Source organism: Octopus sinensis, linkage group LG19 (assembly GCF_006345805.1).
Source record: "Octopus sinensis linkage group LG19, ASM634580v1, whole genome shotgun sequence".
NCBI lineage: Eukaryota > Metazoa > Mollusca > Cephalopoda > Octopoda > Octopodidae > Octopus > Octopus sinensis.
The window spans coordinates 34738841-34754680 of NC_043015.1; the positions used below are offsets into that span (position 1 = coordinate 34738841).

The following is a 15840-nucleotide window of genomic DNA, read 5'->3' on the forward strand; positions in this document are numbered from 1 at the left end:
TTTGGGTTTGTGCATCGACAGCTCAACAACACACCAACTCAATTACATATCTACAAACACCGGGAACTCTCTTAACACTAAAAATTTTGTCGCTCTGTAAGCGACCGGTTTGAACTCTCTTAAGAAGAACTTAAATAAAACTCAAAGAAAAAACACATCCATACATGCATACATACATACATACATACATACATACATACATACATACATACATACATACATACATACATACATACATACGTACGTACGTACATACATACATACATACATACATACATACATACATACATACATACATACATACATACATACATACATACGTACGTACGTACATACATACATACATACATACATACATACATACATACATACATACATACATACTTGCCAAGACAGATATGGTGTCCTAGTAATTGGATTGATGCCCTGCCTGTGGCCAACATACGAGGGTTGTCTTGAGCCTCAAAATAACAAAACCTGGTACAAGACTTCTGATGATTTATTTTTCAACATAGTCCTCCTGGGTGGCTGAACACTTTCTGCAGCGGTGCTGAAGCGCCATTATCCCGGCGTAGAAGAACTCTTTTGTTTGAGACTCCAAGGAACTTCCTATGACGTCATTGTCACTGGCAAAATGGCGACCAGCCAAGGCTTTTTCATCTTTGGAAATAGATGGAAGTCAGAGGGGGCTAAGTCTGGAGAATAAGGCGGATGGGGAACAAGTTCGTATCCATAATCACGAATTGTTGTCATAGCAACCACTGTGGTGTTGGCTGGAGCATTGTCGCGATGAAAAAGGAATCATCTAGTGAGCATTCCCGGCCTTTTTTCTTTGATTGATTCTCGGAGGGGTTTCAGTAGCTGAGAATAACACAGCCCTGTCACGGTGTGACCCTTTTCAAGGTAATCGATCGGCAAGACACCTTGAGAATAAAAAAAAACGGACGCTATGACCTTGCCAGCTAAAGGAATGATCCTGGCCTTCTTTGGGGTAGGAGAAGATGTGTGCTTCCACTGCTTTGATTGTTCTTTGGTTTCAGGCTGGAAGTGATGAACCCAACTTTCGTCCATAGTAATGAAACGAGCAAGAAAATTCTCTTCATCGGCTTCAAACAGTTCCAGATTGCTCGTGGACAAAGTGCACCTGGTGCGTTTCTGTTCAGGAATCAAAAGGTGAGGGACCCACCTTGCAGAAACCTTTGAGAACCCAAGTTATTTTGTCACAATGTTGTCTGATCTTTCAGTTGAGATGCCCAGCCTTTCGGCTATCTGACAACATGATATTCGGCGATTTTGCATTATCATACCAAGAGCAAGGTTAACGTTGTCCTCGGTGGTTGCAGTTGGAGGTCTCCCTGGTCTGGGATAATTTTCCACACTTTCCCTGCCACGCTTGAATTCATTTACCCAGCGTTTGACTGTTGCATATGAAGGAGCATTGTCTGTTAAGGTTCTCACCATATCCTCATGGATTTCTGATGGAGTCATGCCTTTCAAATGAAGGTACTTAATGACGGCACGATACTCAGTTTTCTCCATTTTCCTTGTAAACTCGAAGCTTGTTCATTCAAAAATCGGCAACAAAAAAAACTTTAAATATCAGAATCATGAAAATGAGCAAGAATACTCCGAAAAGACTGTACTTATTTCTTTATTACCCTCAAGAGGCTAAACACAGAGGGGACAAACAAGGACAGACATGGGTATTAAGTCGATTACATCGACCCCAGTGCGTAACTGGTACTTAATTTATCGACCCCGAAAGGATGAAAGACAAAGTCGACCTCGGCGAAATTTGAACTCACAACGTAACGACAGACGAAATACGGCTACGCATTTCGCCCAGCGTGCTAACGTTTCTGCCAGCTCGCCGCCTTTCCGAAAAGACTGTACTTACCAGACAAAATTGTTTCAGCTCTATAGCAGTCTCGTTTCTAGGTAAGGCTCAAAACTTTTCATACACCCCTCGTGGGTGGTCTACTCATTACACTGAGAGCGGGAACCAACGTTTCTGTGGAACTGAGATGTCGCTGTGGTAGGCACCTCGATTCCACAGGCCTTCATGGTTTGTCTTGCCACCTAAATGCTAGTTGTTTCGCAGTCACACCGAGCTAGTTTAATCGTCAAGCAGGCCCTGGCTCGGGTTAATATCCCCTCAGTTCTGGAGTAGGCGGGATTATCCAGAAGTGATGGAAAGAGACCAGATGGTCTTATCTTTTGTCCCTGGGTTAGAGGTTAGTGCCTCATCTGGGACACCACAGTCTGTGACTACTTTGCACCCTCCTACATCCTGGACACTACGGTAAATGGGTGGGTCACTGATTCCGTAGCCGAACAGAATAAAATCCTTAAGTATCGAGACTTGTCAGTGAACCGTTTCTTCCAATCTGTGGAATTTGAGACGTCTGTAGGGGCTGGGCCGCTAACTACAAAGTTCTTGTCATCGTTGGCGGCTCGTCTTACCGAAATGTCTGGTGATGCCCGTGAGGGTGCTTGGCTGTTCCAACGCCTTAGCCTCGCCATCGCTTTAGGTAATGCTGCCAGCGTGTTGGCTTGCCTTAACAGGTTCCATTGAACCTTGTCAGGGGTGAACCCAAGGTGCGCCCTTCTAAATAATCTTATTATGCCCTTTTCTCCAGGAATTGTATACTCTTCTGGCCTTGTGCCTTCCCTTCAAAAAATTCCTGGGACCGTGCCTGCTTGTGGTGTGCGACCGATTGAGGCACTTGGTGTTAAATTGATGATTTTCCCTTCTTTTTCTTTCTTCCTTTTCTTTTCTTTCTTTCTTACTTTATGCTTGTGTTTTCTTCGGTATTCAATTTGTAGTTTAATGTGGTTTCGTATTATACATGCGGCATATACATATGTGTTATACATGTAATTATTATCTCTGTTGATAATAAAAGAGAAAAAAAACTAATGAACCTAAAAAGAAAGCAACAGCAGTGTTGACCAACGTATAATGTAGTTTTCTTGAACAACCCTTTCAGAGACTTACACCAACTGTAAAATATAGGTATGTGGTGCAAAACGAGACGCAAACATTTTTCTACCTCGTTCTGTTAAAACAGAAATCGCCAACTAAATTGGATGCATTAAGAGACGCCAATGTCAATGGGGAGATATTATCTAAAACAATGAATTTATCAATAATTTTGAGGTGTTGCTTTCTTCACTGATAGAAAGAGTGTTTGTATCATGATTGGACAGACAGACAGACAGATACACACACACGTTTATAAATGTATATATTTATACATGCACATATATATAAAATATGTGTATGTATGCATATGTGTGTGGGTGGGTGTGTTCTATGTATGAGTGCATGTATATTCAGTATGTATACGTTATTGTACATTCATATGTGTGAGCATACATACAGTCATACGCACTTATATACATATAATCATACAGCTCACACTGACACGTATACACACATACATATACGCGCACATATACACACTGGTTGTGCGTAATTATTTATATGTAATGAAAAGCTTTAATTACTTTCTGTGTACACTTACATTGTAGCTCTCTATCACTCAATGGATGACTATTGATTATATCAATCGAAATCGGCATGTGTGTGTGTGTGTGTGTGTGCGTGTGTGTGTGTGTGTGTGTGTGTGTGTGTGTGTGTGTGTGTGTGTGTGTGTGTGTGTGTGTGTGTGTGTATGACGAGTCGCCTATACAGCGACTCGTCAGGTGCGAAACCAATGGTCACTCTCTGACCGGCCATAACCAGCAACATTTAATGCGTGTGTGTATGTGTGCGTGTGTGTCTGTCTGTCTGTGTGTGTGTGTGCGTGTGTGTGTGTGTAAGTGTGTAAGTAGGTATTCTATGTTTGTACATGTGTGAGAGAGTTTGTTTCCATGTAATTATTGTCCAAGCCTATTCACTGAAGCTTCCTTTTGTCAGGTCATCTTTTACCTGCTCAAGTCCCAAACCGCAATCGCAGTCCCACCGTGACCTTCCCCACAAACACCCAACCCACCCGACACGGGCACAAAACTTTTTCCGAAGCAAAGTTTGCTGTTGTCAGCTTGTTTCTTCCTTTCTACGACACTACTTCCACCTACTCTTACTCCACCTACAACAACATCAACAATTACACAGACTAAAGCATCCTCTGCATCGGAATGCCCCTCCCCTCAAACAAGTGAATAGGATTTATGACATGCAACTCAAATGTTATGGCATTATTCATCCTTAACAAATACATTTCTACCCTGATCTTCCACAAATACTAGCACAATCCTCCTTATACTTCTTGTTTATGTTCTCCACTCCTCCCAAGAACCCAGATTACCAAATTGGTTCTAAAACGAAGAAAGCAACAGCTTGGCACACAAAACTTGTGGATCTTTATTTACTGACGTCATCTCATCATCTGTGCATACACACACACATACATATACACATGCACGCGGACACACACACACACACACTCACACATATATATTAAGGTTATGACTTTTTGATTTTTTTTTAAAGTAAGCAATTTCCTGTATTAAAAGTCGATGAACAACTTTATATAAGTAGGGAAAATAACCTTTATTTTAAGGTTTTTAAAAAAAAATGTCACCTCCAACTGAAGAAATCTAACACAACTTTTGACCCAAATCATACAAAATTCTAGCGGGGTTCATAATGCCTTCTCAAGTTTTTACCAAACTTGGTGTGCTGACTTAATGCAATGCAGAAGCAGTATATCTTAAATTTCAGTTTTCAAGTTTAAGCAGTTTAGGAGTTATAGAGTTTTTAATTTGTTATCACTTAGGCCCTACTTTAGGAAATATCCTCTTCCTTTGACTATATTAACTGTTTTTCAGAATAGTAGGCTTATCCAACTAAAGTATCTAAAATAATGTCTCATAAGAGAAGTGTTTATGTCACTCAAAGAAACAAAAAAATCTGGACGAAGAATCTCGTGCAATTTCAAGACTCACATAGAAAAAGAAAACTTGTTCCTCTAGAAGAGCATTCTTTGGAAAACAACTGTGGGATACCAATGAAACTTTAAATTGTCGGTTGCTATCTGTTCCTTGGAGGTACCATCAAATGAAGGAAATAAAGAGCAAAGGAAATTTCGAAAGAAGTAACTTTTTATGGCAAAAGAAATTAAATTTCCTATATTTATCAATTCAAAATGTACAAGCAAAGGTAGAAAAAGTGCTGAATACCTACAATAAATGTGTAAAACGAGGAAAATATGATTCATTGAAAGGAATGTTTGACATCACAAAGGAAAACGGTGAATGGCTGTGCAGTGAGGATAAAAGGTTATATTATCTTCAAATGAAAGCAAGGGACAGGTTGGATATGCAACTGGAAAGGCAACCAGTTCCAAAACTATCCATCCATCCAAAACAAGAAAAGTGTCCTTAATGCCAACTTCAACCAGAGCAACTCCAGTGTCATCGTGAACGTCTGAAGCAGAGACTAAAAGTGAATATGAAGAGTCCGAAAAATTAGATGAAGAATCCACAGAAACAAGGAGGAAGTATAGCAAAACTGGAACTGCAACCAAGTTAGTAATATCTTCCAAGCTATCAACCCAAAAAGCAGGAACAGTTTGTCGACATTTATCTCAAGATATAATCAATGTGGAGACTCCTTTGTAATCTGGTATTTAGAGATTGACTATCAAAGAAGCTGTGAAACTAAAAAAGAAAATGAAGAAAACACTACTTTTAGAAAATTGGTCATTGTATTTTGATGGTAAATGTATTGGTGACCAAGAATGCCAAGTGCTTATTTTAAAGAATGACCAGTAGGAAGTTAAGTTAAAAGTACTCCAACTACAAAACGGAAAAGCCGATACTGAAGTGAAAGGAATAACAGCTGTTTTAGATGAATACAATTTATGGAAATGTATAAAGATGACTGTCGCTAATACAACGATTGTGAACACTGGGAAACGAAATAGCATCGTCATTCAGTTGCAAAGACTGCTGAAAAGGGTTTGAAAGAATTGCAATTTATTGGTTGTCAGCATCATATCCTTGATAGAGTGCTTCGTGTTGTAATGGATAACGAACTTGGAGAAAAAAGTAATGTCCCAATATGGAAAATACATTCATCCCAGAGCTAATTACGAGAAACTCCCGTCTGAGTTCAACAATGGTGAAGAAAAGATTACTGAATCAGCAGCATGGCGAGGTGACATGAAATTTCTATTCCATTTGACTCGAGATTTTCGCTTCTTTGAAGAAACCAGCAAATTTTCTATTGTAAAGTTTAAAAAAATACTCAACTTAAGTAATGCAAGATGGAATTCTTGAGCAATACCAGCTCTTTTGGTATTTATTCTTCCAACAGAGTAAAGAGTCTTGCTTCTCAATGTTTGTCGATTCATCTCTTACAGGTGGGTAAATATTTGGTTTACTGACCAAATGTTCAATGCACATGATTGTCAGAAGTTATGTGGTAGCCTGCAAGTTCATAAAAAAGCATTGAACTCTGTAAAGAACTTTTGGAGTCGAGAACCATGAAAACTGGAAATCCCCAAAACAAATAAAAGTGCAGAACGGGCAATCAGGTGCCTTCAAGATCTTTATGATGCTTGTAAAAAGGAGAAACTTCAGCTTCGATTTATTTTATCTAACAAAACATATTAATTCTTTGTTATGTTTAAAAATTTGCCAACATTCAGCACCCTTTTTCTCATACAGTTACTTAAAATTGGAATTAAACCTATAAAGTTAAAAATATGTATCGTTTTTAATTTTGTATGTTATCGAATGCTTGTAATAGCCTCTGTCTCAAAATAGCCAAGTTTTGAACCTTTGCATAGACTAATTTCAATTCAGTAATCTTTAAAATGTATAAATACACTTTTAATCCACATCTCTCTTGCGTTTACAAGGGTATAGGCAGCGGAAATACTGAAGTGTGAATCTAGTGCCACCTGGTGATTATAGTTTAAAAAGTCCATAACTCTGAAACTACTTCAACCAGAAAGCTGAAATTTCAGATATACTATTTCTGCATTGCATTGAGTCAGCACACGAAGTTTAATAAAAAAAACTTGAGCAGACGTTATGAACACCCCTAGAATTTTGTATGATTTGGGTTAAAAGTGGTGATCGATTTTTTCAGTTGGGGGTAAAAATTTTTCAAATAAAGCAAAATAAATGTTAGATTCCTGACTTTTATGAAATTATTCATCGAATTACCGTATAGGGTTATTAGGTTGTGAAAATTATGAGTGTGTATACATAATATATATATATATATATATATATATTATATATATATATATATATAATATATATATATATACATGCATAAATGCATATAGATATGTATGTGTGTATATATATATATATATATATACACACACACACACACACATACATATCCATATGCATTTATGCATAGTTTTCCCATACATTATCTTGTGATGCACCTGGACACATCATCAATGTTTTTCCGGGGGTAATTAGGTGTTTGCGGTCTTTCGGCATCCAGGTCACCCAGCCCGGATTGAGCAAGCCTTAGCTTGTATCCGATTAGCGCTACGTCTAGTAGCACTGCCCCTTCCAGGGTGTGCACCTTCTCTTCACGGCCACCTTGAGACAATTTCTGTTGCCTCCACAGCCAGCCTGATGCCAAGCATATTGTAAGCTTTGTAGAAGGACAAGCCTGCAAACCCTCTGCGTCCCATCTCGATGGGATCACACTTCACTGACCATCCATTGCTTTAGCAGAACTCCACTTGCTCAGCATATTTCCTCTTCTTACTCTTCTTAGCCTCCTCAATAAGGCTCTCCCAGGGAACAGAGAGTTATAAGATAACAACTTGCTGGGATGCTTCTGAAATCAGCCACATATCCATCTTTAGTGTTGTTGTAGCGACAGTTTCTAGAAACTTCAGCTGCTTCCCTGGGTCGACTTTCAGCTCCCAGTCTTTTGCTGCTGCAAGTTGGTCCGAGAAGTCCGACTTTGCAGCGGGCATCTTCTCGCCAGTCCTGAAAAGGTGACGAACTTCTTCGTTAGGCGGAGGTGCTTGCAATGGTTAATCCCACTTTGGATGGCCTTCAAAACCTGGCCATGCTTCAAGCGGTAGCTTCCAGGGCATTTGGATAGCTACTGAAGATGTGTTCCAGGGTTCCTATTCTCGGACACAGGGTAAAGCTAGTGACTCCAACATCCCCAAGCTGGAAAGTTGGATGGGCTTTGTGGGACATCGTAAACTGCCCGAATTAGGAATTTTTCCGATCGGGATACACTTTCCAAAGTCCAGGCCATGAGACATTGAGCTCCACCACTTGATCCCATTCTAATCAGGCTTCCTGACAACTCATCACAATACACTTGCTGGCTCGTTTCTCCTCAATCGAAACTGGAACTTCATTCCGGATCAATAATTTCCCGTCTTTTCCTTGCACATTGTCAGAGTGAGATGTTGTATTGTTAGTCACACACACACACACACACACACACACACACATATATAGATATAGATATAGATATATATATATACATATACATACATATACTTACATGTTTATTCAAAGTTGCATACATGTGCAGGTACATATTACATACATGAGAAGGGGCGTGGCCAAGTGGTTAGGGTATTCGGCTCACAATCGTCAGTTCGATTCCCGGTGGCGCGTTGTGTCCTTGAGCAAGACACTCTATTTCACCTTGCTCCACTCAACTGACAAAAATTAGTAGTACCTGATCACGTTGAATCTTCCTGAGACCTGTATTAAAGGTAGGCTAACTTCTTCTGTTTTACTATTGCTAATAGCTCCACAAGACTCCGACTAGAGCTGTTGACTCTCAACTCTTCGACTCTCGACCCTCTCTTGATGACCGGCTATTGGTCTATTCATAATGGCTGGTTCCTACCACTTTTTACCAGGAGAGGTATACAGTTTCACTATACAACAGATTCCTTGCTGAGAAGTGTATGAGCATCACAAAGTCCCATTGACTCACTTCTGAAAGGCCGCGTGACAAATCTAGAGATGATCGATATCATGGAAACGCAGAGTTTCATTATGATCAAAGTGTTCGATAATGTTTTAACGCTGAAATGTGTTAGAGTTTATTCATTTTGAAGTTAGACAGCTAGAAAATGGATTTTCAGAAATGGTTCGTACTTATTATATAAAACAGTTGGAAACAATCAGCATATAGTGATGAGAGATCGATTTCAATCGATTGTAGAGCTTTTCATCAGTATGGTTCTTTACTTTATACAAAGGTAATTACTAACTTCTTATTGAATTGAAAATCTTCATTGGGAAAGTTTAGAGTTTTCTCTATGATGCATTTGAAGTTATTTTTACTTACCATCAATATTTGTTTCTTGTTCGAACTTAATCCCTGATCACAATAATTAGTGCCCCTTTTATAGCCTTCACTTCCGATTTGCTAGGATCGATACTCTACAGGAGTGTTCGAATACAGATCTAAGTAAATGATGGCCGTGTAAATAGCTTTTATAACAATGTTCGCCTTTGTTATTCATTTCTTGTCCTTTTCATTGACAATAGTCTCAAGTACTAAATGCAGGCCTGAAATAAAATGGCATTTTTTCATAACCTCCAATCGATTTCAGATTTTGTTTCTTGATTGTTTATTTTTACTTAACCTGTCTTAAATCCATTTTCTCTCTCAGCAACGATGAATTGTTGTAATGTTTAGAGAAATAGGAGAATTGAAGTGAGGTGAAACATTGCTTTAATAGATAAGTTTCTTTCGTTTAGTGAAAAGCCAGTCAAGTGAAACTGATGCTGGATTTGGCCAAGTAATCCCAATATCTTATTGTTTTACATATTCCAATCTATTACCTTGCTTATATAGATTTTGTAAAATAGATATCTAGAGTAAGTTATCACCTGGTAATCCGGTCTCCCATTTAAGATTTTATAGGAAATCAACTTTATTATATAGGTTTGCTGTTTAATGATGTTGCATCAGCTCCCAGACCCATACATCTTTTGTTCAAAAGATCTCAACTGTTCATCAGAACAAATACTAGTGACTATACTGAAAACATACTAGTCGTGTTAGATGATCACTGTCTCTCTATCTCTCTCTTACACGCATACGCACGCATGCGCACACACACATACACACACACGAGTGTATATAGATGATAGATACAGCAACGAAACGTGATTGTCACTAAATACTCCACATGAAGATGAATTTCTTCGGTATATTTCGAGTATATAAAATTGGCAGTGTCTACACCAACCTGTAATTTATACACAGAGAAGTTGATCTTTGTACTGAAATAACACTAGTTATTAAAGAGTTAGTTTTTTTTCCTCTGGTATCTATTTACAGCCAAGTTGACCGGACCGTTCACAGCTAAGTGTTAGGCTATAGTGGTTAATCAATGTGGGTAAGAACATTAACTGTTCACCTTCCAAATCCTTTCTGCCCTCCCTTCCATTCGATCTCACACCTAATGATTACATACTGTATATTATTGATGGTGTGCAGCAATGTCAGTCTTTGATAACTGCAGGAAAAACATGTAGTATAAAAAAATTGCAAACAAAATGACTTGCTTACTACGATTAATCCGTCTCACAATTTTTGGAATAGGAATCTGTTGTTAGATAATTGGTAATCACAGTAATCCCTCTCCCTCATCTCTTTCTCTAACCTATAATCTAGTCTGTGGTTTGCTACATGACTCGCATTCTTCCTTGTGTTTCTAATAACTCTCTACTGGTTAATCTTGAACTTTCCGTACAAAAGCATCTTCCATATTTCACCTAGACAAACTATATATGCCTATAAATCCATATAGACGACATCTAATAATAGACCATTCGTCTAATGATAGACAATTAAACATCTAATAATAGACTAATTTTCACCAAGCACTGTAGTCACTAGTTCCGGGCATGCAGTAATTATTATTCTTCCTCTCATACTATATCACATTGACTTCTGCGTCACTTAATTAGAAACCTGTATAATATCTCCGCTTAAATTCACCTGATAAACTCTTTCTTCCCCACTTAACTTCTCTATTGTCCAAATTCAGGCTCTAATAATTCTATCTTTGAACTCCAGCATTCTGGAAATCCTATTTTCATATAAACATCGACATACAGACTGAACGTCTACCGCATCGAGATCACTAATCTAAGTAAACACCACTCCGCACTCCCCCAGTCAATAAGGAAAGATTTCACATTAAGATTAACATAGACTTACTCTAGGCTGTATGTCGCCCTCTATTTTCACATAGAATCCAACACACATTGTTAGTATACAATGTAGATGTGTGTGAGAGAGAGTATGTGCGTGTGCGCGTGGGTGAGTGAGAGAAAGAGATGGGAGGGGAGGGAGAGAAATAAAATGTTACTACAAGTCCTCCGGGCGGAATCATCCCATCTTTTCTTATTCAATTCAACCAAAAGTCCAAGTATAAGTGAATCACTTCACCTATATAGATCTCACAACCAATACATTTAAAAACCGTTATTATAAACAAAAAGATTTTCTTCATAACTCGACACCACTCTATCACAATGTATCTGGTCTCTAGAAGAAAAGTACTATACTGTCAAGTGGAAAATTCTTCCACTATCCGAACCATATTCTAGTATGCATAAGCCCTGCCAATTATACATCACCGAATCATTTCAACAAACTCCACCGAACTCAACAAATCTCTACGTGCTTCACGAATTTACAAATCTCTTAGAAATTTCTGCATGGCTTTGTACGTTGGATTATAGCCGTTTGCATGGTTTTACGTGTTTTTACCTGCAGTCTGTATGTGATTGCACAAGAATTTAGATTTACATTCGTATGCGTGTGTTTATATATATCTATGCTTGTACTTTCATTTGTGTGTGTGTGTGTGTGTGTGTGTGTGTGTGTGTGTGTGTGTGTGTGTGTGTGTATGTATGTGAGTTTGTGAGCGCACGCATGCGCGTGTGTATGCACATGTGTATATATATGCAAGTATATATTCTGTTTGTATTCATATGTGAGTGAAAATGTCTCCAACACAGCCCTAAGACTAACATAAGTTTGACAATGTAGACTAAAAGTCTATATTGACTTTTCATATGCTCATATGTATGTAGATGCAACTATATATGTATAAATGTATAGATACATACATATATATATTTTTGATTATTTGCGGAAGCAGTATTAATACCAAAAGGTAATCTTTATATCCAACTTAACGTGAGTGTCTTGCTAGAACACCGAATACTGCGTTGTTTATCTTGAGAGATCCTCTGATATAGTCGCTTGGTGCATGAAAATACACACATAAATCGCAGGAGGCGAGAACCATCCGTCATGGCTGCCAGAATTCCTATATCACGTGATTTCAGCGTCTATATGAGAGAATCTCTCAAGGCTTAATAACGCAGTGTTCAGTGTTCTAACAAAGCATCCACGTTACGTTGGATATAAAAATTACTTCTTGGTATTAATAGTGCTTCTGTCGCTAATAATTCATTTTCAATAAGCCTGCTAGTTATTTGCGACATCAGTGTTTGAAAATATGTTGATATTCTAAATATCGTAGGAGCGAGATTTGACAGGCATGCAGTGACTGGACACCTCCTGCTGATGATTTATAGTAGAATGAAATCACGTGATATGGAAGTTCCGGCGTCCATGACAGACAGTTCCTATTTTTTTTTATATATGTGTATATAAGAGAGAAAATATAAGAGCAGGGATTCATAATCATCGATCTTTTGTCTATTTTATATATAAAATTTGTCTATACGCGTGCGCACGCATACATACATACATACATACATACATACATACATACATACATACATACATATATATACATACATACATACATACATACATACATACATACATACATACATACATACATACGTATATACATAAAGACATACATACATACATAAATACATCCATCCATACATACATACATACATACATCGAAACGCCTAATGTTAGAATGTGTTAACTTTAATGACTAGCTTTTCATGTTGAGTAAAATAATAAAGCCGTCGGTAGATGGCGTGGCACACTTGGCTGAGATGAATGATAAATAATACACGCATGCACACGCGCGCACACACCACATGCCTTCACACACGCACACAAATACACACACACACACACACACACACATACACACACACACACACACACAAATATACACACATACAGATACATACTCACAAACATACACAAATCTTTATACATACTTACATATACATATTTAATGGAGGTGCATGGTTTAGTCGTTTGGGTTTTGGACTCATGATCGTAAGACTGTGGTTTTGTGTCCCTGGGCCGGGCGATGCGTCGCATTTTTGAGCCAAAGAACATCACTCCCCGTTGCTCCAGTTCACTCATATATATGATAAATCCCAAAAAGAACAAACACAAAAAAACAACAACAACGCGAGGACATGGTACATGTAATGTATTAGAAGACGCTAAGGAAAGGAAATAAAGATGGTTTAATATTTCGAGCAGACGCTCTTCTTCGGAAACAGGGGAAAGTCCAAAAGAAGGGAAGACGGAGGAAGAAAATCACCAACAATTCACGTGTGGTTACATTTTTAAATGACCGAAAGGAAATGGGTGGGGAAAAAGTTCTTTCTAAGACAGGAGAGTGTAAGAGGAGACATGTGTGTGTATGTGCGGGTATGCGCGTGCGTGCAGGTCTGTGTGTGTGTGTGTGTATAGTAGCACGTGTGTGTGCGTATGTGTGTATATGTGTTGTGTGTGTGTGTGTGAGGTTTTGGCTGTGTATATGTGTATGTGTGAGTGAACTTTGTGTCGCTTGCTGTTGAAGGAAGAATATAGTTGTAGGAGTGGCTATCTTTTGTGTAGTGTGTTTTTTTCATATGTGCGTAGGGGAATGGTTAGTAGAAAGGTGTTTCACTAGCAGTCTGAAGTATGTGTGTGCGTGTATATATATGTTGTGTGTAATTGTGTGCGTGTATGTATGAGTGTGTTGTGTGCGTGGGAGGTATGTGAGTTCATATGCATGTGCGAGTGTGAGTGTGCGCGTGTGTATATCTGTGTGCGTGTGTGTGCATCTGAGTGTATATATATATATATATATGTATATATAAAGTTAATCCAAAGAAGAATACACAAAAAAACACAACAACGCGAGGACGTGGAACAAATATAGTATTATTGGACGCTCAGGAAAGAAGGGAAGAAGGAGGGTTTAACGTTTCGAGCGGAGCTCTTCGTCGGAAACATAGGAGAAGGAAAGATCCAGAGAAGGGAAGACAGAGGGAAAAAAATCGCCAACGGTACACACGAGGTCACATTTTGAAAATATATATATATGTATGTATATATGTATATATATATGTATATATAGGTATGTATATATATATATATATACATATATATATATGTGTATGTATACATGTATATATATGTATATATATGTATATATATATATATATATATATATATATATATATATATATATATATATATATCTATATATATATATATATATATATATACATACATATATATATATTTGAGTAGTTGAATGAATTATCTTATTAAGGATAATTCGAAAGATAACCGATACCTGGGTAGCAAATTCACATCAGAAAGAACACGGTTGAAGCTACATCCCTAGGGCATAGACTACGTGTCTTCGTGCGGAAATTTGTATGTTTATTTTTAAAATTATAAGTATATGAAAGAACAGAGTTGAACGACTAGTTAACAAATATCCTTTATTCTCGACATATGTTTCGAAGGCTGCATATTCCTAATTCCGAAGGAATAAGGAGTACATTATGCAGATTTCTCATCAGGAAAATCAAGGAACTTATGTCGACATCAAAATGCACAAAAAACTTTTAGCTGACCGCTCTCAAGGAGCCCATGGCGATAATGAGTGTCTCTTTATAAGGAGTGACGTCAGAGTGGCTGAATGTAGAAGAATCTAGAAGGTTTTAAAGGTTCAAGGGTTCCAATCTCCTGCGGTGTTGCCATTGAAAATTCTGAGAATAATATTCGTTATATTTTGTAAGACATCCGATTTGGAAGATGGAGTTTCATCAGAGTGAAGAAAAATACATAAAAGAAAAGAAAAGAGGAAGAGCCTCAAGAAGAAGAATGAAGACTATATATATATATATATATATATATATATATATATATATATATAGAGAGAGAGAGAGATGAGAGAGAGAGAGAGAGAGAGGGAGAGAGAGAGAGAGAGAGAGAGAGAGAGAGAGATCATACCATTTTGCTGCGTAGCGCTTCAGGACGTTGAGTAAATGACTAAACTAGAAATATTGATTGGTGGGTTAATCTTTCTTTAGGGGTAACAGGGTGTATAAATAATGAAATGTAAGATAAGTTCTTTACGATAACGGGATATGCCAATAGGATCTAAAAAAGAGGGAGTGATAGTGCCCTACCGTTTAGAAGTAATCATAATAGTTCTTAAGATTATGTTAATAGTATTAATTAATAGTTTATCCTAATAAAATGCGTTTGTCCCCCCACCACCACCACCACCGTTGGAGAATTGATGCTGGTGTGTTTCTGTGTCCGTAACATAGCAGTTCCGGAAACTGATAGAATAAGTACTAACCTAACAAAGAATAAGTCCTGGGGTCAATTTCTTCGACTAACACCCTTTCAGGCGGTGCTCCACCATGGCCGCAGTTAGATGACTGAAACATATAAAAGAATAAAAGAATATATATATATATATGTGTGTGTGTGTGTGTGTGTGTGTGTGTGTGTGTGTGTGTGTGTGTGTGTGTGTGTGTGTGTGCGTGTGTAATTTTAAATTAATAATAGAAGGGTAAAGTTTATTAATTAAATTAATTAATTAATTAATTAAC

The 15840-nt window shown here is 37.8% G+C and overlaps 2 protein-coding genes across 2 annotated transcripts in view; one reads left to right on the top strand and one right to left on the bottom strand.

Annotated features, from left to right (window-relative positions):
* Window positions 1-1212: 1212 nt before the first annotated feature.
* LOC115222040 (protein GVQW3-like) lies at window positions 1213-1539 on the bottom strand. The gene has a single exon (XM_029792146.1). The coding sequence runs from the start codon at window positions 1537-1539 to the stop codon at window positions 1213-1215; it is 327 nt and encodes a 108-aa protein (XP_029648006.1).
* Window positions 1540-5479: 3940 nt separating this feature from the next.
* LOC115222041 (putative uncharacterized protein DDB_G0286901) overlaps window positions 5480-15840 on the top strand; it is a gene marked incomplete at its 3' end in the record, with an annotated part of 11459 nt that continues 1098 nt past the window's right edge. Inside the window, exons 1-2 of the mRNA XM_029792147.1 lie at window positions 5480-5534; window positions 11603-11659. Coding sequence (XP_029648007.1) covers window positions 5480-5534; window positions 11603-11659 — 112 coding nt within the window. The remainder of the gene's footprint in view (window positions 5535-11602; window positions 11660-15840) is intronic.